The sequence below is a fragment of the Asterias amurensis genome, chromosome 11, assembly GCF_032118995.1.
Source record: "Asterias amurensis chromosome 11, ASM3211899v1".
Taxonomy (NCBI): domain Eukaryota; kingdom Metazoa; phylum Echinodermata; class Asteroidea; order Forcipulatida; family Asteriidae; genus Asterias; species Asterias amurensis.
The window spans coordinates 14,546,970-14,572,472 of record NC_092658.1 but is presented as its reverse complement, the minus strand read 5'-3'; the positions used below and the strand labels follow the sequence as shown (position 1 = coordinate 14,572,472).

General features: G+C 39.2%; 1 protein-coding gene and 1 long non-coding RNA gene across 2 annotated transcripts in view; one reads left to right on the top strand and one right to left on the bottom strand.

The window, feature by feature from the left end:
* The window catches only part of LOC139943859 (uncharacterized), a 295,369-nt gene that overhangs the window by 191,536 nt on the left and 78,330 nt on the right, over window positions 1-25,503 (bottom strand). The window lies entirely within an intron of this gene.
* The window catches only part of LOC139943853 (DNA-dependent protein kinase catalytic subunit-like), a 77,640-nt gene that overhangs the window by 35,160 nt on the left and 16,977 nt on the right, over window positions 1-25,503 (top strand). The window contains exons 45-74 of the mRNA XM_071940702.1: window positions 706-872; window positions 1,723-1,860; window positions 2,179-2,298; window positions 2,906-3,049; window positions 3,857-3,996; window positions 5,178-5,309; window positions 5,944-6,052; window positions 6,718-6,842; window positions 7,338-7,487; window positions 8,903-9,076; window positions 11,693-11,791; window positions 12,509-12,719; window positions 13,664-13,853; window positions 14,408-14,644; window positions 14,902-15,014; window positions 15,494-15,625; window positions 15,962-16,141; window positions 16,437-16,524; window positions 17,060-17,183; window positions 17,972-18,110; window positions 19,153-19,227; window positions 19,894-20,004; window positions 20,366-20,491; window positions 21,295-21,393; window positions 21,959-22,067; window positions 22,567-22,684; window positions 23,146-23,299; window positions 23,734-23,908; window positions 24,288-24,398; window positions 25,124-25,212. Of these exons, the coding sequence (XP_071796803.1) occupies window positions 706-872; window positions 1,723-1,860; window positions 2,179-2,298; window positions 2,906-3,049; window positions 3,857-3,996; window positions 5,178-5,309; window positions 5,944-6,052; window positions 6,718-6,842; window positions 7,338-7,487; window positions 8,903-9,076; window positions 11,693-11,791; window positions 12,509-12,719; window positions 13,664-13,853; window positions 14,408-14,644; window positions 14,902-15,014; window positions 15,494-15,625; window positions 15,962-16,141; window positions 16,437-16,524; window positions 17,060-17,183; window positions 17,972-18,110; window positions 19,153-19,227; window positions 19,894-20,004; window positions 20,366-20,491; window positions 21,295-21,393; window positions 21,959-22,067; window positions 22,567-22,684; window positions 23,146-23,299; window positions 23,734-23,908; window positions 24,288-24,398; window positions 25,124-25,212 (4,079 nt within the window). The remainder of the gene's footprint in view (window positions 1-705; window positions 873-1,722; window positions 1,861-2,178; window positions 2,299-2,905; window positions 3,050-3,856; window positions 3,997-5,177; window positions 5,310-5,943; window positions 6,053-6,717; window positions 6,843-7,337; window positions 7,488-8,902; window positions 9,077-11,692; window positions 11,792-12,508; window positions 12,720-13,663; window positions 13,854-14,407; window positions 14,645-14,901; window positions 15,015-15,493; window positions 15,626-15,961; window positions 16,142-16,436; window positions 16,525-17,059; window positions 17,184-17,971; window positions 18,111-19,152; window positions 19,228-19,893; window positions 20,005-20,365; window positions 20,492-21,294; window positions 21,394-21,958; window positions 22,068-22,566; window positions 22,685-23,145; window positions 23,300-23,733; window positions 23,909-24,287; window positions 24,399-25,123; window positions 25,213-25,503) is intronic.

The following is a 25,503-nucleotide window of genomic DNA, read 5'->3' as shown; positions in this document are numbered from 1 at the left end:
GGGCATAAAGAAACAGGGAAAAAAAGCCTACAAAGAGTGAGCTGTTAAGGCAAGACTTAAATTTTCATTACAAGACATAGTGCAGTATCAGATTCTTTCAAAATGCAAGGGAAAAAAATTGAGTTCTCAAGGCAGTGGTCGGTTTTGCCTGGAAGGGGTTGCCTGTAGATTGGCTTGTGTGATATGCCCCTTATACTTTTCTATGATTGAGGTTTAGGGTGTGAGAGTAGATGTTGCTGTTGGAAGATTGAGGAGATTCAGCGACTCATTACATTTGCGACTTCATCTTGTTTGAAAAGTGTCGTGGCCGAGAGGTTAAGAGCACCAAATTGAAATTCTATTATTTCTGATCAGCAGAGTGTGGGTTCGAATCCCCAGCAAGACACTTTTAACCGTTGCTTCGTCCCTTGGATGGTACGTAAAGCCATTGTAACACATGTAAAAGAACCCAGTGCACTTATCGAAAAGAGACGGGGTTCGCCCTTGTGTTCCTGGCTGTGGCAGCTAAATACGCGGTAGCACCTTGTAAACCCTTATAAGGTGCTACATAATTGGGTCTCAGAATTCATCACTACAATAACCTATCTTTCTGAAAGTCGTATATACTCAGCGCCTTGAGTACCTTGTTAGGTAGATACTTGCGCTATGTAAGACTTTGATATTATTTATATACATGTAAGCCTTATTTGTTATTTCTTTGATAAGGTCCAGGACGATACTTATCCTCACAATACCTGACTAACAGCAGCTTGAGTGAAGACATCCAGCAGTTTGATTTCTCCAGCGGTGTTCAGCAATTCAGTCCCTCTTCAGATCAGAGCTTTAGTCAGAGAGGACTCGTCACACAGCCTAGGAAGAAATACATTGATGAGGTAGGACTGGGGCATAGAGTTTATAAGAACTAGAGAGCGCACTGCACTGGCCTACATGTAGTTACGTGACCCTGCGTACGGCCATTTTGTAAGTTTAAAGAAGAACACCGCCAATGTGTTTTTATCATACACACACACCGGTGTGTCGACCTACTTCCCTATTCAGTGCGCCTTCAACCTTCATCTAACAAAATGGCCAAAGCGTCTCGTTGCGGTCCCGTCGTGTTTGTACACGCAGCATTCACAGTGCACCCTGTAGTTCTTTTTTATATAACTCTATGGACTGGGAGTACAGACATCTCCTTTTTGTCGTGGGTTCACTGTCAAGGCTATGCTAACCACCGAGTTCGGGGCCCAATGTCATGAAGCTGTTAAGCAGAAAATACTGCTTGACAAATTTATTTGCTGAGCAAAAATTGAGTCGGGCACCAGCCACAACAAGGTAAACGTAATGTAATTTGGGCTGGGTACCTGTTTCTTCTAAGCAATACTATTCTGTGCTTAGAAGTTTTTGTGTGTATGAGCTTTATGAAATTGGGAACAGCTAAAATGATTACCATACTCCGCTAACTGTACTAGTGCCGAATGTCTGCGTTAGCTGTGTTAGCGAAGAATGCCTAGTAGTATTGAGTATTCATGCTCAAATACTTCCTTGTTAACCCGTGAAACACGCTTGACATTCATAAGCATGGAATTCCCCTCACTTTCAAAATTCGCAGGAAGTATAAACCAGGCTTTAATTCCTTCTTTATGTTTTGACTTGAGCATTTGTTGATTGAGCTGTGCATATTTTAAAACCGCTTTATTGTGATTAGAAGATAACGATTTCGGTTTGATGTTTTTTTTTAAGGAAAAACCTACAGTCGTAGTCCAAGGTGAATACATTGAGATGGAGTCTGATGCCCTGAATCAACATGAGTGTATGGCATCTATAACAGCTCTACTCAAACACATGCAGACTAACAAGATAACACCAGAGGTTGCCAAGGTAATGTTGGAAGCATATTCTAAATAAATAACAACATTTAGTGTTTATGGACTCGGATGATCTGTTCGGGAAAACTGTGTTCAGATGAACAAACCATGGCAGAGAGACTTTCTATGTTCCTAATTTACATATTCCTGAAGACGAGCAGAGTATACTGTTCGAAACGTCGAGACCCAATCAGCCCTTTTCAGAACCAACACTCACCCTAAGAGATTCACACATGGTTGTACCCGCAAGTTTACTATTTATTTATAGTTTCTCCACACCATGCAAAGCTTCAAACAATACTTTCATATTCCTCGTTTTTTTCTTCATCAGGGGGCTAAACCAACGGAAATGCCAGGTTGGATGGCCAATCTGCAGAAGAAACTGTCCAGTCATTCAACGCCCGTAAACATCAAATTATTCATTGCAAGATTGATCATCAATAACAACGAGGTATAAATGTCTTGTGTACAATATTCGTCAAGCCCATTTTCACACTAATCTATTCCCCGCGGGAAACCACAGGAAATAATGGCTGCCCCTTTCACACTTAATGCTGTTGGCAAGACCACAGGCTTTACCCCTGTTCTACTTCGGTTAATGGGCATACCGCGGAGAATAGCCACCCCTGCTCTGGAGTGGGTTTAAATGCTAAAACCCCAGCCGTCGATTTCACCAAACTCTTTTGAATTTAGGATAATCCTAGGACTTACAGGACGGGTTAGGTTCCGTAACCATAGATGTTAGTACGCATTGAACCCATCCTTAGTGAGTTCTTGTCCTACACACATAACTCTAGATAGGATTAATCCTAGCGATATGGAAGTCGGCTGCAGGGTATTCAATCCTTCAATCCTTTCAGCTTGAATTTTACTACACTGCGCTTCCGCCACAATGCCACAATGCATCTTGAAAATTAGAAATAATTCGCCACGAGTGACATAGTCGCCATTATTTGAGATGCGACTTGTCGAGTCATAAATTTCACTAGTCACCCAGGCCTACCCGGGGGTAACAATTACAGTGTAGACTTTTGAAAACTGAGTTTTATTTGTTGCAGGTGTTTGAGCCCTATGCCAAGTTTTGGCTAAGTGGACTAATACAGCTAGTGGTGAATGGAAACACAGGCGGAGAGGGGATTCATTACATGGTAGTGGACATTGTAGTGGTGCTTCTTGGTTGGGCTAAGGTTGCTATACCAGAGGTTAGTACCATTTTTATTTATTTATTTAACATAAAAAAATGGAGAAGATAAAAAAATACATCATTATTACAATAAAAGGTACACGAACACATGTTTAAGAAAACAGGATAACCCTGACCCTCTTGGATGACCCCCAGACCATCTTACAAAATATGACACAAAAAGATTGTATGAATTTTCTGAGCAGCTGACAGAGATTACTAAGATCATCACATTCAAGAAATGTAGAAAAATAATAAGAAGAACTAGTTCTTACATAGTGCAATTTACAATAACCGTAGCAATGCACTTTACATTAGTACCCTGGTCATAGGGACAATACAGTAGCATTTGTTTATTCTTTCACAAATCCCTGGGGAGTATACTGCCACAAAACACTTAACGGCAATGCTCCTCACTTTATCTCAGAACTACTTTAAGTTTAAACTCCGTCAAGGAATCTTTGATTAAGTTCCATGCTTCTCAACTTAAGTCTCGACAATCTTGAGGTGACAGGCGTTTTCTTCAGCTGCGCCACGCATCTGGAACTCTCTATCACTTAATCTTAGATCTTTTCTAAAGTTGTACCACCAAATGCAAGTCTCTTTATAAAACTTATCTTATGTCACAGGTTTTCAAGGACTAATTTTGTTGTGTCTCTTTTTCTTTCAGTTTGTTTTTGGCTTACTGCGCAGGGTGGATATGTGCACATTACAAGTCCTTCTTATTCATTATTATAATTACTATTATACATTTGACGCAATGTCTTGCCAACACGATGTACTTTCTGATCATTTTCTCTGTACTTTCTGATCATTTTTCTCTCAGGAGAAGCGGTTAGCAAACCGACTGCTAGAGTTCCTGATGCATTTCTGTCACCATAGCAACATGAGAGTGTTACGCAACAATCTGGAGATGGTCAAGACTCTTGTTGAATGCTGGAGGGAGATCATCACTGTACCTACAAAGTTTGTGACCTTACAATAAATTCACTCTTTGAACTATAATAAGCTACATGTAGGTTTTGTTCACGCACGATTAGAGTGTACTACTACTATTAGCTATTACGTTTTCAAAAAACTACAGAGGGTGCAATATTAAAATTGGCAAAACAGACAACAAAAACTAACACATCACTAAAGAAAAACCAACCACAAAAAAGTATGTCTGTTTTTTTTCACCTAAAAAATAAGAGGACATTGCAGACTTTTAGTAAGTACATGTAATACTATTTGTTTTTTAAATTATGTGTAGTGTCGCTGCTACTCATGTCGAGAAAACTTTTACACTTAACCTGTAAAACTTCAAAATGCGCAAAGAATGATGACGTCACAGCAAGTAAAAGTCGGCACTGCGCTATAAGTACAAAACCTATCTATTATTACATTTTACCCAAAGTAGATCATGATAACAATAACACACAATGACCAACAAACTTGAATCTTCTGTAAATGCTGTCGGGTGTTCTGGTTGAGAGGTCAGCTAATTCTGGTTAAGAGGTCAGCTCACAAGGCTAAGTTTTGGGGCCTAATTTCTTATTTCTGTTAAGCAGAAGTGAGCAGGATACCAGTCACAAATTGTACAGAATTCCAGTTACAGGTGGTATTTGGAATGGTAACTTTAATTCTGCTAAGCAAAAATTAGCAGGTGGCAGTTACAAATCGAGTTTTGCACGGTACCCTTATTCTGGTAAGCATAGTTGTTTGTACTTGGCTACTTGTGTGCTTAAGCAGGGCCCAATTTCGTAAAGCGTATAAGCATAAAAAAAGCTTGCTAAACACAGAATACTATTGCCTAGCAGGAACAGACTACCAGCCAAAATTACTTTAAGTTTGCATTGTTGTCACTGGTGCCCTATTAATTTTTTTCTTGCCAAACAGTATTTCCTACTTAACACTTAAAGGCCCGATCACACAGGCCCCGATAACGAAAAACGAGAACTATAAAAATGCACGCTCGATTGGGAGAATTACTCCACGCAGAATATGCGCACGCTTATTCAACCAAACGAGGGCGTGCATTTTTTCATTGTTGGTTCTCGTTATCCGGGCCTGTGTGACCAGGCCCTTACAGCTTTATAAATTGGGCATCCTCACTCCTCTTTTTTGGATCATCCATTGATGAACTTTTCTTCTCTCGTTATTTCCAGTGAGATTTTTAGCGGTCTTTCCAACAAAGATTTGGACAAGAAAGACAACGCTACAGGTATCCAGCTTCTTGGTTTGATTCTCGCTAATGGATTTCATCCAATTGATCGAGACTCGGATATAGATGAGGACAGGTCAGTAACACTGGACATTGATCTGTGTTTTTTTGTATAATGTTTGTATGAGGAATCACCTAGCGTCTTAAGGCTTGACGGCTACTTCAAGGTGAGGGCTACACTTAAATTATTTGAGCTGTCAACTCAAATCAACTGTCACCAGTGCCACATTGTCACCTACTCCTAGAGCTGAAACAGGGTTACCCCCCCCCCCCCTTCGCAGTCCATGTTGAGGCATGGGTATCATCCACTAGGAGTGCACTAACTTCCCATCTTTTTACAAAGCAATCATAGTGAAGTGCCTTGCTCAAGGGCACACCTGTCATGACCTGGGCCCAATTTCATAGAGCTGCTTAAGCAAAAAAATTGCTTAAGCACGAAAATAGCTTGCTTGTTTTACACATGTTACTGGCAAAAATTTCATGCCGTGTTTATTGCTTGTGACTAATATTTAGCTGTTGTTTACTTAGCATAACAATTGAGTGGAGTCTGAGCCAGTAATCTCATTTTACAAAACAAAGATTTTTTTGCTTAAGCAATTTTTTTTGCTTAAGCTGCTCTATGAAATTTGGCCCAGGTATCGAGCCCACATTCTTCTGCTGACAACACCAGAGCTTGTTCAATGATTTCTTTTTTTTTAATCTGTTGACAGGTTTTATGCAGCTTTGGCGTTCAATTTAAAGTGTCGTTTCAAGATTGTGCATGCAGCGGCAGCTGAGGTGATTGGTATGGCCATGAAGCAGAAAGCTGAGGTTGATAAGGTACGTGATGACAACCTGACATGAACATTAACTCTTACTCGATGGGCCTTGTGTCTACAGATAACCTTGGTCCTTCAATCTCCTCTGCTATGTCACTCCACTGGTCACTGTGGTCCAGTGGTTACATTGTAGGAATTGCAATCACGTGGTTGTGGGTTCGAATCCTACCGAGCTAACCGCTGATTTCACAATGACTAGAATAAGTATTGTCAAATAAATACTGAATCACAACTTATTGATGTGTAAAATTCATAATCATAGTTGACGTTAAACCAAGTTGGTATTAGAGAAATTGGCTGTTGCAAGCTTGGCTTTCATATCTCCTTGTGGAAGTTTGCCGATTTCCATTGACGGGAACAAACAAACAAACAAAAAACCCAGCACCCCAACAAACAAACAAACAAACAAACAAACAACATTGTCCGGACTTGGGTAAGATGAGAGTTCCTTACCAACTAGTACCTGCTTTTAAAATAGATCCCTCTGTGGTATCATATTTATTGTCTTCTACATGTATCTTTACTGTAAAGTTGTATTTTATAAACTGATCGCTCTTGAGTGTGATAATGTATTTTATTTGTTGATACTGTGGAAACAAAATGAGCGTTGAACGCTGAGGGAAGTTGTCACTATTTGACACAAGTTTAACTCGCTATTTCTTGTAGGTGACGGAGGGCTATTTACATTCTACAGTCTCCACTGAGCTATCTCAGCTTAGTGGAGTCAGGCCAGATATTTTCACGATTTGCATCCACAAAATACATCTGCATTATCCAGAGTTTGCTGATAGGTAAGATTAATACAAATGTTTTTCTGGGACCTTAATAAAAAAAAAGGAAGTTTTGAAATGTTGAAATGCTTTCGTAAGTGTACTTTGCAAGTTTGTATCATCGTTCCCATGTTTTTTTTTGCTGCTGAACATCACAAACCGCTGTAATCTTGATGAAATGGCGGTATATAAAACATTTGTGTAATGTATGCATAATGTATAAGGAAAACTGAGGGACTTGTAGTTAGTCTGTTAGTCTGTTATGCATAAAGTGATTAATTCATACATTATGACTTCTTCCTGCCAATTTCATGAAACGCTAGGATCAATCCTAACTCGAGTTAAGACAAGTAACTCGTCCTAGCTTAGGATGGGTTCAATGCGTCCTAGGGAACTGAACCTGTCTTAAGTCCTAAGATTAATCCTAAGGTAGGAAGAGTTCGGTGAAATCGACGGCAGCCTATCCACCAATTCTGACACAGTCTTTATGTATTTTTCTCTTTGTTTTGTGGTCAGTTTCCTGAACAAGCTGCTGTTCATGTTACCGTCACTGTATGGTCAGCCCAGGACTCTATGCTTAGAGGTCATTGCGACCAGATCCATCCATATTCCTAAATTATTCATGGAGATGAAAAGCAAAGGAATTGTCCAGATGTTGACTCACAGGTAATTATCTTCCTCAGAACATGACAAAAATCACCTTCTGTAGCCATTTAAAAAACTTTGCTTAAACCCTACCCTTTTCAAAAGCTCACTGTAAAGTGCTATGACAAACGACTATGCCCAATACCATGGCTCTGCTTAAAGACACTGGACACTATTGGTAATTGTCAAAGACTTGTCTTCACTCGGTCGTCGAAGTTGCGAGATATTAATGAAAGAAGAAAACACCCTTGTGGCACTATGGTCACATGAAGTTGTGTGCTTTCAGATACTTGATTTTGAGACCTCAAATTCTAAATCTCAGGTCTTGAAATCAAATTTGTGGAAAATTACTTCTTTCTCGAAAACTTTGTCACTTCAGCAAGAGCTGTTTCTCACAATGTTTTATACTATCAACTTCTCCACATTACTCTTAATTAAGAAAGGTTTTATGAAAATAATTATTTTGAGTAATTACCAAGAGTGTCAACTGCCTTTTACAAAAGCAAATAATTGCTTACGGAAGCTGGTATTTCCACGCTTATGTCAAGCGTACTTCACAGGTTACAGGGAATTTTTGCTTTTGTGCGAGCAAACTCCACGTTGCTAGGCATTCTACGCCTACCCAGGTAGCGCATAAATTTAGCACTTGCACATTAAACAGGGAATAGTGATCGAAGCGCAAAAATCCGCCGTAAGCAGAGCCATTAAATTGGGCCCTGATGCCCCAAATGAGGAATGTCTAATGTAGACACATTTCAAAACCAAAACTTATCCAGGTGCTTTCTTTAAAGCTGTAGAGCTGATCAGCAGAGTGTGGGTTTGAGTCCCAGTGGTGACACTTGTGTCCTTCACAACACTTTACCATAGTTGCTGCGTCGTTTGGTTGGGACGTAAAGCCGTTGGTCCCGTGTGTTGTGCAACGCACGTAAAAAAGAACAGTGCGCTTATCAAAAAGAGTAGGGGTTCGCCGCGGTGTTCTTGGTGATTGTGAGCCACCTCACCTTGTAAATCATTACATGGTGCTTTAGAGGAAAAGGTCTCATACTTAAAAATGTAGCTTTACTACTTGCAGGAAAGCATACTGACCGCTTTGGTATGCCCTTAGGGATTTGATAAAGTGCTTTATAAGAACCTATTATTATTATTGGTACTATTATTATTATAATAAGTGCAAGCGAACCCCTTGTTACCCTGGTACTCGCTGCCAAAACATAGGATTCAAACTGCCTCTAGCTACCAGGCAACCTCGGTAGTCTAGTTGGTAAGACACTGCTCTAGAATAGCAAGGGTCGTGGGTTTGAATCCCACCCGTGTAACATGCCTGTGATATTTTTACTGAGTATACAGTGCTACATACATTGGTGTCTTGGTAAAAACCAACATTAATATTATTAGTATTATTATTGCTGACATAAACTTTATTTGTTGAATGACAGGGATGAAGACACCCAGCTGGCATCTCTCAAATTAATCAACGGAATGCTACCCAACCTGAAACCAACCGAGATCCTGGACATTTTACCAGCAGTGAGGGCGCTATTCAACATCCCTAGCCCTGCCTGTAGAGCGGTCATGTATGACATTCTCATGTGGATCTATGATAACTTCAGGTAAACTTGCATCAGTTACTTGTGTGGTTTTAGTTCAAGTGATACGCTTTTGTAAAATGCGAAATATAATGCAAAACCCAAGTAGATAAAACACCCTTGTCACACGAAGTTGTGTGCTTTCGAGTGCTTGATTTCGAGACTTCAAAATCTAATTCTGAGGTCTCAAATTCTCAAACTCGTGGAAAAATACTTCTTGCTCGATAACTAAGTTACTTCAGAGGGAGCTGTTTCTAACAATGTTTTATACTACTAACAGCTCCCCATTACTTGTTACAAAGTAAGGTTTTATGCTAATAAATATTTTGAGTAATTACCAATAGTGTTCACTGCCTTTAAAGGGAAGGTACACGTTTGGTAATTACTCAAAACAAATATTAACTTAAAAACCGACTTGGTAACAAGCATTGGAGAGCTATTGATAGTATAAATCATTGTGGGAAACAACTCCCTCTGAAGTAACGTATCTTTTGAGAAAGAGGTAATTTCGCACTAAAATAATAAAAGACTTCTAGCTAGAAGTCTTTTATTATTATCTGAAAGCACACAATTTCGTCCAACAATGGTGTTTTTTCTTTCATCATTTTCTTGCAAGTTCGATGACCAATAAAGCCCAAATTTTTACTGGTTTGTTTATTTTATGGTTATGATGGGATACACCAAGTGAGAAGACTGGTCTTTGACAATTATCAAGTGTGTACCTTCACTTTAAGGGAAGGGTTTTGACTCGCCCTCCAAAGTTTAACTTACTTTTGACAAACTGGCACCTAGTTAAATTGCATGCTGATATAAATGCTGATGTAAATGGTAGATTTTGTATAGGTCAGTAACATTGCATAACAATGATTTTCTGATCTGAACTTTCTTCCTACCACAACTTTTTTCTTTTAATGGATCAACAGAACTATTAACATTGGGTAAGTATTGTGAGCTACAGCGTTGTAGCCACGGTGGGCGGCGGTGGGCGGGCCCGCCCAGCACTGACAATTTCCGCCCGGCACTTCAGCTGAAAAATAGACTGCCGCCCACCACAAAATTTCCCCCAAAATTAATAAAAAAATAAAAGTTCTACTGATTTTGATCACATTGCAAGACTAGAATGTCATGTTTTTTCATGTTTTGTCATTTTAAATGCAGTTTGTATTTTTTTGAGCCAGAATTACGAGCAATAAAAAACCTCAAACGTGTTTTCCCATGTAATTTGCCTCTTGCCATCTTGTGAAGTTTTCTTCGTGAAATGTGCCCTGACGTTTTTATTGAACGAACTATAGCACAGTGTAGAAGGCGTACCGTCTATACCAGGCTGACAGCAGTGCTGGTATCGTGCACATGTACACGATGTATGTGTGTACATGTAGTGTACACCAGCGCGCGCTGTGGTAGACCCTAGAGTGCACTACAAGTCTAGTCGTGAGGTTTTCGCGGGGATTTCACGCATTCCATGTACACACAAACAGTATCGCCACACAACAGTACAAGGGCTGTGTAAAGTCTAGTGTACGAGTTCGCGGGTCCCGGATGTAGGCATGTAAACACGTTCGTTTCGCCCACACGTGTGTGACAGCGCGCTGGGTTTTTAACTTGAATGAGATCTGTGTAAATTTTAAGATGGCCTCGCAACGTACGGTAAGCTGGACGACTTTTTTGGAAAACGCAAAAAGACTGGAAGATGATATAAAAGTATCTCGTGCAGCTTCAGTTAGTGCTGAGAATGAAACTGTACCTGAGACTATCGAGACAGTTACTCCACCTTCAAAGTTCAAGTTCAACTTTATCGCGGCGGGATTACTACAACAAGCAAACAGCAGAAACTTTTTCAAAAACAGTCTGTTCACAACAAATGCAGCACAATTATTTTGTATTAACACATTTTTGTAATAACAATTGTCATTATACTTCAAAATTGTGGTTCTTGAATCTTACATAATGTGCATTTGGCACAATTGGAATGTTAATATTTAGCCCTGAAAACAATCCTTACAACAAAGTACGCGCGCACTGTTCAAAATTTCTGACCAAATTTAAATTTAGCTGCGCCCACCACTAAAAATGTCCTAGCTACAACACTGGTGAGCTATATACATATCAGGCTAATGTGTATGCTGTGTATGCCACAAAAATCTGCTACTTATCTTTTATTTGTTTGGTTGCCTTGTTGTTTGTTAGTTAATTTTGTTTAACATCTGTAGTCAAAGCATGGGTTTCAGTGAATTTGTGCAAGTTTTTGTGTAAAGACCAACTACCAATAATGCCCACACTGCATGGTTATGTTGTTGCAATAATGCTTTCAAAGCAGACCCAGAGGTGTAAACGTGTTCCTGCGAGGATAGAGGTCGGTATTGTGTTTGAAAAAAACCTTGGAGCGCCACGGCAGCCCGGGTCTGTATACTCCCCATGAGCTGAGAAAGATTAAAGGAATTTTATTGGCCCAATGACCAGGGCACCAATGTAAAGCGTATTGAGACGTTATTGTGAAATGCGCTATACATGTATAGTGAAAGAACTAGTTATAAATACAATATTTTTTTTTAAATAATGTCAGTGAATAACTCGTGTGGCGTGAGCACCCATCTATAGTGGATATTATTAAAAGCTAATTTGGGTGATTTCCATTTCTAGGGATGAAGAATCTCGTCGAGAAGAAGGGACTGATGATTTACTGAGCATGACTAAAGACACACTGCTACAAGGATTATCAGACACAGAAGCCAGTCTCAGGTTAGTGAGGGGTCAGCCTGGTCTAGTGGTAAGACTGCTGGACTTGCAATCGCAAGGTTGTGGGTTCGAATCCTACCAAGCTACATGTAACCATGTTCCGTTGGTGAGACTGCAAGACTTACAATCACAAGGTTTTGGGTTTGAATCCTAATTAGCTAACCACTGATTTTAAAATAAAATGAGTATTGTCATCTAGTTACTGAATCACAATTTCTGGAGTTGTGCAATTCATAAACATACACATTAAACCATTGTTTTTATGAGAGAGATGAGAGAGCTGTTGACAGCTTGGTGTTTATATCCCCTTAAGGGAAGATTAGACAGACAGACAGACAGACAAACAAACAGATAGCAAATTTAGGAAAGATACATTGTGGGCTTTCCCCAGATGTTGTCCTATGATTCCTTATTTTAACCTATTTAAACTTTTTCCGTTTAAAACATTGTGGGGCTAAGAACTGGAGGGCTCACTGGTGATGCTGCGTTCACAAATGCAACAGGACCGCAAGGAGACACGCTTCTCGTATTGTAAGATGAACGTTGTACGCGCGTTGAATATAAAGTAGGCCTACACATCATTGTGTATGATAAAGACACGCTAAAGTGTTATTTTTTTCAACTTACAAAATGGATGCATGCGCGCATGCCAGATTGCGTATCAAGGCCAATGTGCCCTCTAGTTCTTATTTATAACACTTTGTCTTCTTCTCATTACAGCCTTAGAGTAAGCAACTTTTGGAGTCATGAAACCAGACTTCCAATCGGTACTCTGGAGAGGCTTGTTGCTATGCTAGAATGCATGTATTCAGCAGGGACCGAGCACCAGTATCTGAGCTATGCCACCAGTCTACTTCTAGAAATGACATCCAAGAGTCCGGACTACAAGCGAGAAATCTTTGAACATCCGCTCTCAGAATGCAAATTCCAGGTTGGAATAACTTTTGCTTTTTGTTTTAATATATCGTTGGGATGTCCTAGCCGAGCAATAAAGAGCATCGGACTTAAGCTCTGGTGATCAAGTCATCGAAGCCGTTGGTCCCATGTGTTGTGTAGTGCACACGTAAAAGAACCCAGTGCACTTTACAAAAAGAAAAGGGGTTCGCCCTAGTGTTCCTGGCTGTGGCTGCTGAATGGGTTTCAGAATTTATAACTTCAGTAACCTTTAAAGGGTGGCTGCAGTGTTTTTTTTATTCATTTAAACGATTAAACATGACTTTTTAAACCTGATATATTTTTTTATATTTTTTATTAAATGCGCAAGTATTTTAAAAATGGTTTTCAAGAGATTAGGGGAACCCACCCAGCCCCTAAAAGGGAGCCTTCATTTGCATAAACGTGACGTCATGTCAGTAACCCAAGCCGTCGGGCCCCAAGTCATAATAAATAAAACACATTTTATTGATGTTCAATACATATATCAGAAATAAATGACCGCAAAATTAACTTTTTTATTTGAAATCACTGCAGCATCCCTTTAAATCTTTCTGTAAAAATGTGTATACTATTACGCATTGAGTGCCTTGTTGGTAGATACATATAAAGAATATAATACCTAGATTGGCCGTGCGTAACGCGCCATAAGCCATACATGCAAATTTCTGGTTCTTCATGGCACGCTAAAAAGTCACGTGCTGGTGGTAACGCACAGAAAATGAATATTGGAGATAGGCACTATGGAAGTGCTAAAAAGTCACGTGCTGGTAGAAGATGAACGTAGTAGATAGGCTAATGGCTGCCCCCATGCCAGAACTCGCATATGTATGCGCGACCGATCTAGGTATTATATTCTATATCAATGGGTAGATAATGTACGTGAGCTATACAAGACTTGGGTATTAATAAATTATTATTATCCTGTTTGTTGTTGTTAAGGATGTGATGATTGACCATTCGTGGAAGCAGCGACACGTAGCCATCTCCACACCGATGTTTGTAGAGACACAATCCAGTCAAAGCTCCTCTGGTTCCCCATCACAGACCCCCTCGGATGGTACCCTGGGCCTTAGAGGGGAGATACGAGCCACTCAGGATGGGAACCAGTTCACTGCTACACAGGATCTAGGTACATCAATAATAATAATAATAATAGTAATAATAAGAAGTCCAGTCAAAGCTCCTCTGGTTCCCCATCACAAACCCCCTCGGATGGTACTCCGGGCCTTGGAGGGGAGATTGGAACTACTCAGGATGGGAACCAGTTCACTGCTACACAGGATCTAGGTACATCATTAATAATAATAAATGTAAAGCGCATAATATGAAAGAGTCTCTGTGTGCTTCTGTAATTAAAAACATGGGTTTAAGTTAAGATTTAAATTGTTCTAGCGTATTACAGTCTTTGAGATTGTTGGGAAGAGAGTTCAATAGTTTTTAGGTGAATTGTATTGGAAGGAACGTTGATCAAAGAACTTTGTGTGGACTAGAGCTGTTTAAAGAAGCCCTTTCGAACTGGAAAGAAGCATGACCCTGAATGCAGAGTAAGTACTTTTTGTGCTTAAACAGCTTTATGAAACTTGGTCCTTGTCATGACACTTGACGACTAAAAAACTTTATGTATGTAACTTTACGAAATGAGAGTTGTAAATTGAATTTTGTGACATGTGTTTTTGTTTGCAGATGCTGTTGCAAGTCGTAAGAATGCCTACAATTGGCTTACTGGAAGTCAGGATACATTTGCTGATTATTCTTCAAGTTCAGCTTCAGACCAATCCAGTCTCCTCTTCACGATCGGAGCAGGTCGGAAGTCTGGTCGAGACAGACGAGTAGCCAACAAAAAAGCGGCTGACCCTGGGTTTGGACAAGCTACAACAAATCAACAAAAAGGGACTGATGAATCGGACTCCGGGAAAGCAGGTAGTGTTGGCAGCAACATTGGCAGTTAGTTGGCAGCAGACTTACCAGATAAATTTGCAATTATTTCTGTCGTTCTGTTTTTTTTTCATTTACCGAGAACAATGGATTTACCTGGTCTGCTGCCACCTAGAGTCCCAAAAAGTCTATTGATATTTAAAGTGCATTGATATAATTATCATATTTCAAAATGAGTTTATCAAAGAACTTTGGGGGGATATTGACAAACTATATTTCTTTGATCATCTGTTTTGTAACAGGAAGTTCTGATGCAAAGGAAGTGAACCGTCTGAAGCGAAGATTTCTCAAAGATCAGACGAACGAGCGAGTGTACTTTGCACGGAGGGAAATGAAACGCAGTGAATTGAAAAAGGTAAGGAGGTTTGTTAGTGTTCATGATTTGTTTCTAAGATGTTCATAGAGAAGACTTAAAGACACTGGACACCTTCAGTAATTGTCAAAGACCAGTCTTCTCACTTAATGTATCTAAACATATGCATAAAATAACAAACCTGTGAAAATCGGGTCACAGTCCTGGTCAGCTTGAACCGGGTTGTCTGTTTTCCTTATTTACTGATGTTCCCCTCGCCCACCCCAGTTTCTGTCCTTTCCCAATCTACTCTCATCTATTCTTCACATGTTCCTTAATGTATCCAAACCTTGCTGTCAGTCATCTTCATTCAGGACCAGTGTTTTAGTTGCTATTTATCCTGTATGCCTACATGTAGTTCTGGGCAACACGTTTATTTTTTTATATTTTTCGGAAAGCTTTACTTTTGTTTGCAAATATTGTTATTGTATTTTGTGAAATGGCCGAATAAATAATAATAATAATTTTTGTGACTTTGACAGAAATACTTGGATGAGCAGAGAGAGCGAAAGTTTAGCACTGTGACAATGTATAGAAGATATCGAGCAGGTGATTTACCGGATATCCAGATCAAACATTCAGATTTAATCGCTCCACTACAAGCTCTTGCACAGGTAAAAAAATGTCATATAAAATATAATACAGCATTGTGTGGACTAAACCGCCCCGGATTTTCAGTCACCACATCTTGAAATGATTTTTCACATGTTAGTTTTTCTTTTTATACAACTACATTCATATGCTTGCTTAAGTCGAGTGATGTCCTCAAATCAAGACTTGAAATCTGCTGATTCCAGACCCGTGTCCATTTTAAGAATGTCAGTGTACGTTAGTGCAAGTGTACCAGGTTTCCTCCAATGCTTAGGGGGTCCATACATAGAACATAAATGTATTTCTACTAAAACAAGGGTATACTTTTTTTTATTTTTTCGGATGTTTTTTTTTTTCAGCGAGATGCTACAATGGCCAAACTTCTCTTCAGCTCTCTCTTCAAGGGAATCTTCTCACAGATTGAAGACATCAAAACCGAGCGAGAAGCTACGGCTATGAAATCAGATATAGACAAGCATCTGAATACAATGCTCTCATTCTCAACCCAGTTCTCTCCTCAGTTCATCAGCTGCATACAGGTAATTTTTATTGTATTTTTTTAATTTTGTTCATGAAAGTCGCCAGGTACACAAGGCCTGAAGGTCACTTCAAGGTGTGGGCTACAACTTTTTTTTTTTCCAGGGGCCCGTTGCCACTCCATAGAGCTCTTGGCTAGTACAGTGATTAAGTTCGCTTTTCTGAGAGTCCTTGGCTTCACACCCAGAATAAAATAAAATAATTAAATTAAATGAAATCATGTTTTATTGTTATAATCCAGTGCAGTAGAGGTTCAGCTTATTTTGTGCAAACTGTTTTTTAATGTGTTTTTAATAGGAAGTTGGCTACTACCATTCTAAACAATTGACCCTTGACCCTTCATCTGTGAGCACAGCCAGTCTGACCAGTCAGCAACTCCACATGGGTAAGACTAGTCCAGGATTCCAAATAACTTTGAGCTTTAAAGTTGTTATACATCAGTATTGGGCATGACCTATTGTTGACTATAGTTCGACTTAGTAATCCTGATCTCTGTCTAGTTGATGATAGTTGGACTACACGCTAGGGGACTATTTGGAATGAGCTAACTGGGCACGGTTGCAAGGGGATATAAACACCAAGCTGGAAACAGCCAATCTCTCTCATAAAAACATTGGTTTATGAATTGCACAGAATAAGAAATTGTGATTTAGTAACTTATAAGAGTGGTATAAGAAATGACGATGTACATGTCATTGAGTTGCCAGTCGTGTTGACTGACATGACTAGAGTTAGACGCACTTCAACTTCTGTGTGCATGCCGTACGTCACTTAACAACCAGTAGTTAACCATTGGTCCTTGTGTGACCTTGAACATTCTCTTACAATGACCATTCTCTGCCTTGCTTACCTTTAAGCAGCGCTATGAAATCAAGCCCAGATGAGTCAAGTGATTGATGGTTGTCATTTTGTAATGCTAGGTATACGTCTTCTTGAGGAGAACTTGATCATGAAGACGTGGGAGGAGGAAAGGAGTAGTAAGAGAGCGAGGGGGTCCACCAAGGGCCCCTCCCCGGAAATCAGCACCTGGATTGAATTAGCAAGGTACTTGGGCCCAACTTTATGGCTCTGCTTACCGTAAGCACAGAATCGACGCTTATGGAAGCAGGGAATTCTGTGCTTACGGCAAGCGTATTGGACGGGTTAGCAGCAAATTTTGGCTTCTGCCCGTGCGTACTATTTGTTACTAGGCATTGTACGCTTACAAGGCTAGCGCAGAAATTTGGCGCTTGCAGGTAAGCGGGGAATCTTGATCGTAAATGCAGAATTCGGCGGTAAGCAGAGCCATGAAATTGGGCCCTGTTATATTCATAATACGGTCGTGTCCAAAACTGGTGACTTTGGCTGGAGCTACAGCTAGATCAGTGCGTCTGTCAGTGTTGAGGAATAGGCAGATGCGTGCGATGTAGCCGCAGCTTTAGCCGAATTTGCTGTTTCGGACACTGCCTAAGTTATATCATACAATCACATGACGCTCTTTTCGCCAAAATGCAAACTCTCTAAATAACTCTAAAATAAGATGGACACCTAATAGTAAATTTTGTAAGAAAGATTCCAAAAGATTTGAGGCTGAAATTGACGGCAGGTTGTATGAGAATCCTGGTATCAGAGCAGGGCCCAATTTCAAGGAGCGCTAAGGAAAGAAAGTATCTATAAAGCACAATGAAATTATGCTTATCAGATTATGTTTACCAGTCAAAATACCATGTCGCATACCATTTGTGACTGGTATCCATCTCATTCAGAATGCTATGCTGATGAATTCTTTAAACATCCATGTAAGATCAATTATTTAAAATACAGATCTTTTTAAAACTTGGTCTTGTTTCCAGGCTGTACAAAGCCCTGGGTGAGTTTGATGCAGTACAGGGTATATTCAGTGGTGGTATTGGTACCCATGAGATTACCAAGACAGCGCTGGAGGCAGAGTCTAGAGGTGATTATTCAGCCGCTGTGAAACTCTACAACCAGGTACTTATCAATAATAATAATAATAATAACCAGTTTTTTATATAGGGCATCTCATGTAAACTTGAAGCAGTTATGAAATATACATGTATATGTACATACAATAGTGGGAGCATATAGTGTGGACTATGAGCATCAGTAGGGTTGTTTGAACAGGATTTGCTAGACAGTGTCACGGTTATACTAAAAAGCAGGCACCCCTAATAAACAGTGAAATAGTTTTGAAAATAAAGACAACCAAAACTTCAGCCCTGATATCAATGTGATGTGATGATGTCCTAAATTATCTACATGTATACCTTCAGAAATACCTATTTATTGTGTTATTAGAAAGCTCTTATTCTCTTCAAATTGATTTGGCCTCGAACAAAGAAAAATTGTCCTGGGCAGGATTTGAACCAACGACCTCCGGATTAATGGCTGGCGCTCAACCAACTACCCCTATAGTGGCAGTCTCCCTATTTTGTAAATTTCTTTGTTCCGCTCTGATATATTTAATAACAAACCCAGTCTGGAGGTTTGACAACATGCTTCTGAGTTTGGCATAGAGTGCTGAGATGTAGAACAAAGAGCTACTCCAGTAGCGTTTTCCCTCGTACTGCATCTCTTTGGAACTCCTTGCCTGGTGCATGTTTCCCTTCATCCTATGATCTCCCATCTTTTAAGAGGATTGTCAATTCCTACCTTCAGCTCCACTGAGTTTCTGCATGTCTTCTTCCGTGTAGCCCTTGACCTAGAGTGGCTTTTAGCCTTGTTTTGGGCGACTTGCATAAAAAAAAAGTAAAAAAAAAGAGTGTCACATCTGGGCCCAATTTCATGAAGCTGCTTAAGCAGATAATGTTGCCTAACTGTTTTCTGCTTAGCAGAAATGAACAGGACACCAGTCACAAATTGTAAACGTGGCATGGTATTTTGGCAAGACCTGGTAAGCTTAAATTTGTTGTGTTTCGAATCTATTTGTGTTTGAACAGTCGTATGAAATTTGACCCTGGTAGCATTTTAATTTCATTGATGTCTAACAAGTGTTTTGTTTTTGTTTTGTTAGGCATTTGAAACAGACTGGGCGGAAGGATCGGTTACTCAAGTTGAAGAAGATCTTTGGGACGAGTCAAGGCTCAATGTAAGGAGGCACAGAGGTTTTTTTTTATTATCGGTTTATTTAGAAAAAACATTCAAACTATGGCTGAATTGTTTTTAAAAATACAGAGCTTAATAAAAAATACATTTTTACAAAATTACAGAAATACATTTTAATTCCTACTTTTTCCCCTTGATATATTATATATATATATAAATATATTTTTTTTTTAAATCAGGAAGATTGGAAAAAACAGTGAATATTAGGTCTTCGCTCTATTTCATTAAAAAAATAAAAGTTATTGATTTATAATCCGCGGTTGTTGAGATACATGTAACAACTTGGATAGATTTTAAACATGTCGTAGTGACAGTTGAAGTGATTAAAAATCTACATTTTGTCAGCCCAGAACTGTAAGGATGTATGGGTTTTATCAAAAATTGCTTTTGCATATTAAGAGCTCCTGGTAAGTGAAGTTTGTTGGTCAAGAGTGGTCTTTAAAGTACATGTAATTGTTCGCAAAAAAGATGGATTCAGTTTCTAAGAAAAAACATTTACTTTGGGTTTTGATTATTTTTTTTTCCTATTTATCCACACTTTTCACTTTGGGATATGACGAGTATGAATTTGCACGTAGCTTTAAAGCACTGAAACGATATTTTAGATAAACATGTAAATGGTTTGTTATTTTTCCTGTCTTTGTTTTAGTGCTGTAATCAGTTGACACAGTGGAAGGATGTTCAGAATTACTCCACTGTGAACATCGATGAAAAAACTCCACCGGACCTCAACAAGATGTGGACAGATGCGTTCTATCAGGTATGTTATGTAATCGAAATTGACATTCATATAATTATATCAAAGTCTTATAGAGTGCAACACCTTAATCATGACGCTAAGTGAATACATTTTTACAGAAAGTGGGGTTTACAAGGTGCTATGTGTACAGCCCATTCAGCAGCTACAGCCAAGAACGCCAAGCGACCCCTTCTCTTTTCGCTAAGTGAACTGGGTTCTTTTAGATGTTAGACATCTCGTCCTGTCACACATCATGGGGCAATTTGAAAGCATAAAAGCATAGGCTAAACATTTTATTCGAAAACAGAAACTAAGTTGGGATAAAACATAGTAAGATCTAAGTTTGACTGAATGATTATTTTTTGTGTGTTTTGTACAACAGGAGCAATATATGCCTCATATGATCCGCAGTATGTTGAAACAACTAATGGAAGGAGGCGAGGATGATTCTTTGCTGCGCTTTATTGATGAGTCCATGCAAGATACTGAGAGGCGAGCTTTCTTGGAGGTATAATAATAACAATGTAACAATAATAATATTAATAATATAGGTATTTATATAGCGCCTTTAACAAAGATCAAAGCGCTGAACAATTAAAGAAAAACAATGCAAAGAAACAAGAAAAACAAAACAGCAAAGGTTTAATGACGAGGCTGACTGAAGAAGTGGGTTTTGAGTTTTTTCTTGAAAATGACAGTAGAAGATGATTCCCTGATGAGTTTAGGTAACTTGTTCCATTTCTTCAGCCCAGCCAGAGAAAAAGACTTGGCAGTTTGAGAAGGCCTGTGCTATGGTGTCTTCCAGCCTTTCCTTCCTTCGACTCGAGCCCATTCAACTATTCAGCATTTCTTGGTTTTAAGTTTTATAACTCTCACAGAAATTTGACTTTGTTTTGATGAATTACTAACAGTAATAAGGCAATGTTGAACTCTGACCCAGAGTGCTTCGCACTTCTAGCACTGTTCATTGAGCTGTAAGAATTCCTGAAGCCATCTTTAAGACGATGCAGCATGGGTAGCCACATGGAGCAAGTTCTAGTGTGCTCAATGTTTAACTAAAGTTTGACCATTTGAAAACAAGCATCCCTGCTCTTTTGAGGTCCAACACTTCTTCCTAGCAGATATATCTTACCAACTAGACCATCGAGATTGCCTGGTAGCCAGAGACAGTTTGAATCCTAGCAAAGATTATTCGATTGTGTACCCCAAAAATTACATTAATATTTTTCTCCACCATGCAAAGCCTCCAAATCTACATCAGGAACTTGTTGATACATTGATAATATTTATTGTTGTTTTTGTTTACATCAGTCTCGTTACAGTGAGGAGCTGTGTTGTTTGTACACAATTCAAGAAGACTATGACAGGGCTATGTTTTACATGGCCAACTGCAGACAAGCCTTTCTGCAGGTCAGTATTAGTAATAATATCAATCGGTTTTTATATAGCGCTTTATACACCTGAAGGGCATCTCAAAGCGCTTCCAACATTATTATGCTGTTCGCTGGGCCATTTAATTCCTTAAACCATCTCAGCTCCCTGGGAAGTATACAGCCTGTGCAACAAATATGTAGCACACTAAGCTAAATCAATCACAAGAACCACTACCCCTGGGTGGAGAGGAGCAATTATAGTTAAGTGGTCTTTCTCATGGATACAAGTGTCAATACTGGGATTCGAACCTACACTCTGCTGAACAGAAACACCAGTGCTTAAGAAAGTTCCCCTAATCGCTCGGCAACAACACCTCAACATGACACTACAGTATTGTAGCCAGACTTAAGGGTGCATGCAATTACTCAGACCAAGGGGTTTTCCTACCACATCTTAAACTGAAACTTCCATTTAATAGATGTTAAATATTCATCATTGTAAGTGTCAGTTGTTGTTTTTGTTTTTAAATCATAAATCTCGGTACACTTCTTTTTTCAACTTGCCCTATGTTTGTTTATTTCTTATCATACATTGTACTTAGGATTGGTCCGGTCTTGGTCCGTTAATGACAACCAGCCGGAAAGCCAAACTTCAGTCTCTACAGCCTCTCACTGAAACTCATGAGTTTCTTCAACTTGCTGTTAAGGCTAGTAAGTATTGTCAACAAGAACTTACCAATAGTTAGGTGAAGTTTGTGGTAGCACCATGTGTAAATCTCTTTTGACATGCTTCTGCTTACCGTAAGCAAGGAATCTGCGCTTGTGGAAGCAGGGAATTCTGTGCTTACGTGAAGTGTATTTCACTGGTTAGTGGCGACTTTCGGCTTGTGCAAACTCCACGTTACTAGGCGTTCTATGGCCCCGATGGTCGACAACTCAACACTTTAATCAGTATGTTCTGGTTGTCTTTAGAAGAACTAATTAAAGTTACATTCCAAAGTTATGTACACAAATGTAGAGATCAGGTTTGCTCAGTGGTTTCTTTCCCTGCCTTTCACCTCTGTGCCCAGGTTCGAGTCCCACCCCCAAACTAGACTCTTACTAGTGACTAGATTTTCAGTTTTCAGGGATGTGATTCCTCTGTAACTAAGCTAGTGCGCCCTCTAGATCTTATATATAACTGCATGGTTTTATATGACTTCTTTTCTAGATTTGGCCGGCACCAGTGGCATTGAGCAGTCCTTATCACTCATTGATCGTTGGGGTCATTGCACTCTGGATCCAAAGAAGAATCCCACAAGTATCTGGGATGATGTCATATCAAACAGGTACGCAAACATTTTGTAATTCTTTCTTCTTTTTAAATTGTGTATTCTGTGTATATTTTCCTGTAATTTGAATCCCTAGTCACCATGGGGAAATTTGTGTGAAAGAATAAATCAATTGAATGACTGACTGAATAAATTCAACCAATACAATCCATGATATTAATAATAATAATAATAATAACAAATTCTTATATATAGCGTATTTCACTTTTCACCGTTTCAATGCGCTTTACATTAGTCTCCTGGTCATTGAGCCAATAGCATCCCTTAATTCTTTCTCAGCTCCATGGGGAGTATACAACCTGGGCAACCGTAGCGCTCCAAAGGCTTTTTCATACACAATATCAACCTCGACCCTCGCAGGTACCCATGTACCCTGGGTGAAGAGAAGCAATTATAGTAAAGTATCTTGCTCAAGGACACAAGTGTCATGATATTAAAATATTATGCTTATGATACAGGTATCTGTACATGGACAAGCTTGCTAATCGGTTTATCCGTTCAGCTTCGCAACAGAGCAGCTCACAGGGTGATCAAGAGGCGACATTTGAAGACAGGATTGTGAAGGAAAGACTATGGCTAGGTCTGAAAATGGCTGACAGTGCTTGCCAACAGGTAAGCAATATCATTAACCTAAAGGCCCTGGACATTACCAGATTACTGATAGTTACTCAACAAAATTGTTATCATAAAAACTTACTTGGTAATGAGCAATGGAGAGAAACGTCTCTCTTTGAAGTAAAGGTATTTTTTGCTCTGTGTTTCATTTACTTTGTGGACATTCCTTTGTTTTGTACACTTAAGAAAAAATGTATTCTTCAACCTGAGTGAATTCACTGTGGACATGTTCAAACAAGTTCACATAGTGTTTTTTATTAGCAAAATTTCCGTGTTACATTACATTTATGTTTACTGCTACTTAATGGTATTTTTGCTTTACTCCGTAGTACATGTAATAGTCAATATTTTTCACGGAAGTATGGAAATAAATTTGTATTTGAGTCGAATTGAATTGAAAGTAAAATAGTTCGTCAACATGTTTTTTACAGGGAAACTTCAGTGTTGCACAGAAGCATCTGAAAGCTACCTATGGAAGTTTATCATCACATGAGGACCTACGACCTCTATGGACTCATTCCTATGTGCAAATGCATCAACAGAAGGCAGTAACACTTGACCTCAATGAGCAGATCACAACCCTTCTGACGACCTTTGACCCGCTAGGTATGTCCTTCAGATTGAATTCATATTTGATCATTAACCAGTTTAATAAGGATGACATTTTCAAACCTGAATGGCGTGTCGTCATCGAGCGAACATGCAGACTGGACTCGAGCGCTGGTGTTTCTGATCAGCAGAGTGGGTTGGAGTACAGGTCCGGTCGTTGTTTTATTAAGCAAGAAATTTGTTTAACGTCCCGTGTGTGATGTACATAACAAAAATACAGAGCACGTATTGTAAATAGAAGTGGTTCACCTGGTTCACTGTATATGGCGCCACAGCACCTTGTAAACCATTACATAGAAATAGAAATGAATGGGTCTCATACTTCATACTCTATTGTTATTTTCATGGATTGATAGAGTTTATGTTTATGCCACAGCCAAGCTGTCTGATTCCTCAGCCTTAACTGGAGACCACAGTCTCGCCAGAAAACATCAAATACTCTCCAGCAAGTCACATGACCTGGTGGCGTCTGCAATACTCGAAGGAGGTAAGAAAATAAACTTGTCCCCCTGTTGCTTATCAAATTAGAAAATAGAAATAGCTGTTGCAAACTGCTAAGCAACCAAAAGGAACTATGTACAGAATTAAAACCAAACAATTAATGGCTTGATGTTTCGGCATAAGCAGAGGCTTTTTGGAAGGCTAAATCTTTGAGAAAGAAAGACTCTGCTAGGGTTGAAATATCATGTCATTAACTATGTTTTGCTTATCAAATTAGAGAGAAAACTATGTTTCTTTGTTTTACCCACCAGGGGGATTTGAACCAATGACCTCTGCATTAACATGCCAGTGCTCTACCATCTGAGCTATCTATAGCCCTATGTTGGCAGTCTCCCTGTTTTGTCAATATCTTTGTTCTGGGGTGCCAGTCAGAAGCCATATAACTGTTAGCTGTCATGTAGTCAGGTATCACATCCAATTAACGATACAACCTGGGTAGCGGCAGCCAGGGGATCACCTTTAGGGGATTAAACTTTTTATTCTAGATATCAAATAATAAACCACAAGGGAAACTGACTAGGTAAGTTATAAATGATTTGGGGTTTAACAAAGACAAGTTGACTGGAGACTATAAATTATAATGTATGTTTTACTTAATCTATTTAATAAAATTGCTATGGGGATAAAGATTTGTAGTTTTTGTTTATCCATTTGAATTTCTGATACATGATTCTGATTGTGTTTTCAAATTGTATTTTTTTTTTCTTGAAGGAACTGAAGTAGTGACTCGATTACGGACTGCAGGAAAGTTGGATAAACTTCTAGCAGTGGTTGGTCATCAAGGTATGCGACCAGATCAGGTAAGTGTTGTTGGAAGTTAAAAATAATAATAATAATTACCAGTTTTTATAAAGCACTTTTCACACCCGAAGGTAATCCCAAAGCGTTATTACCCCCTGGTAACTGGGCCTTAAACTATTCCTTAAACCATCTCAGCTCCCTGGGGAGTATATAGAGCCTGTGCAACAAGTATGCGCTTTACGACTAAATCAATCACAAGAACCATCTCTGCCCTCACAGGTACCAATTTTACCCCTGGGTGGAGAGAAGCATGTAGTTAAGTTTCTTGTTTAAAGGCAGTGGACACTATT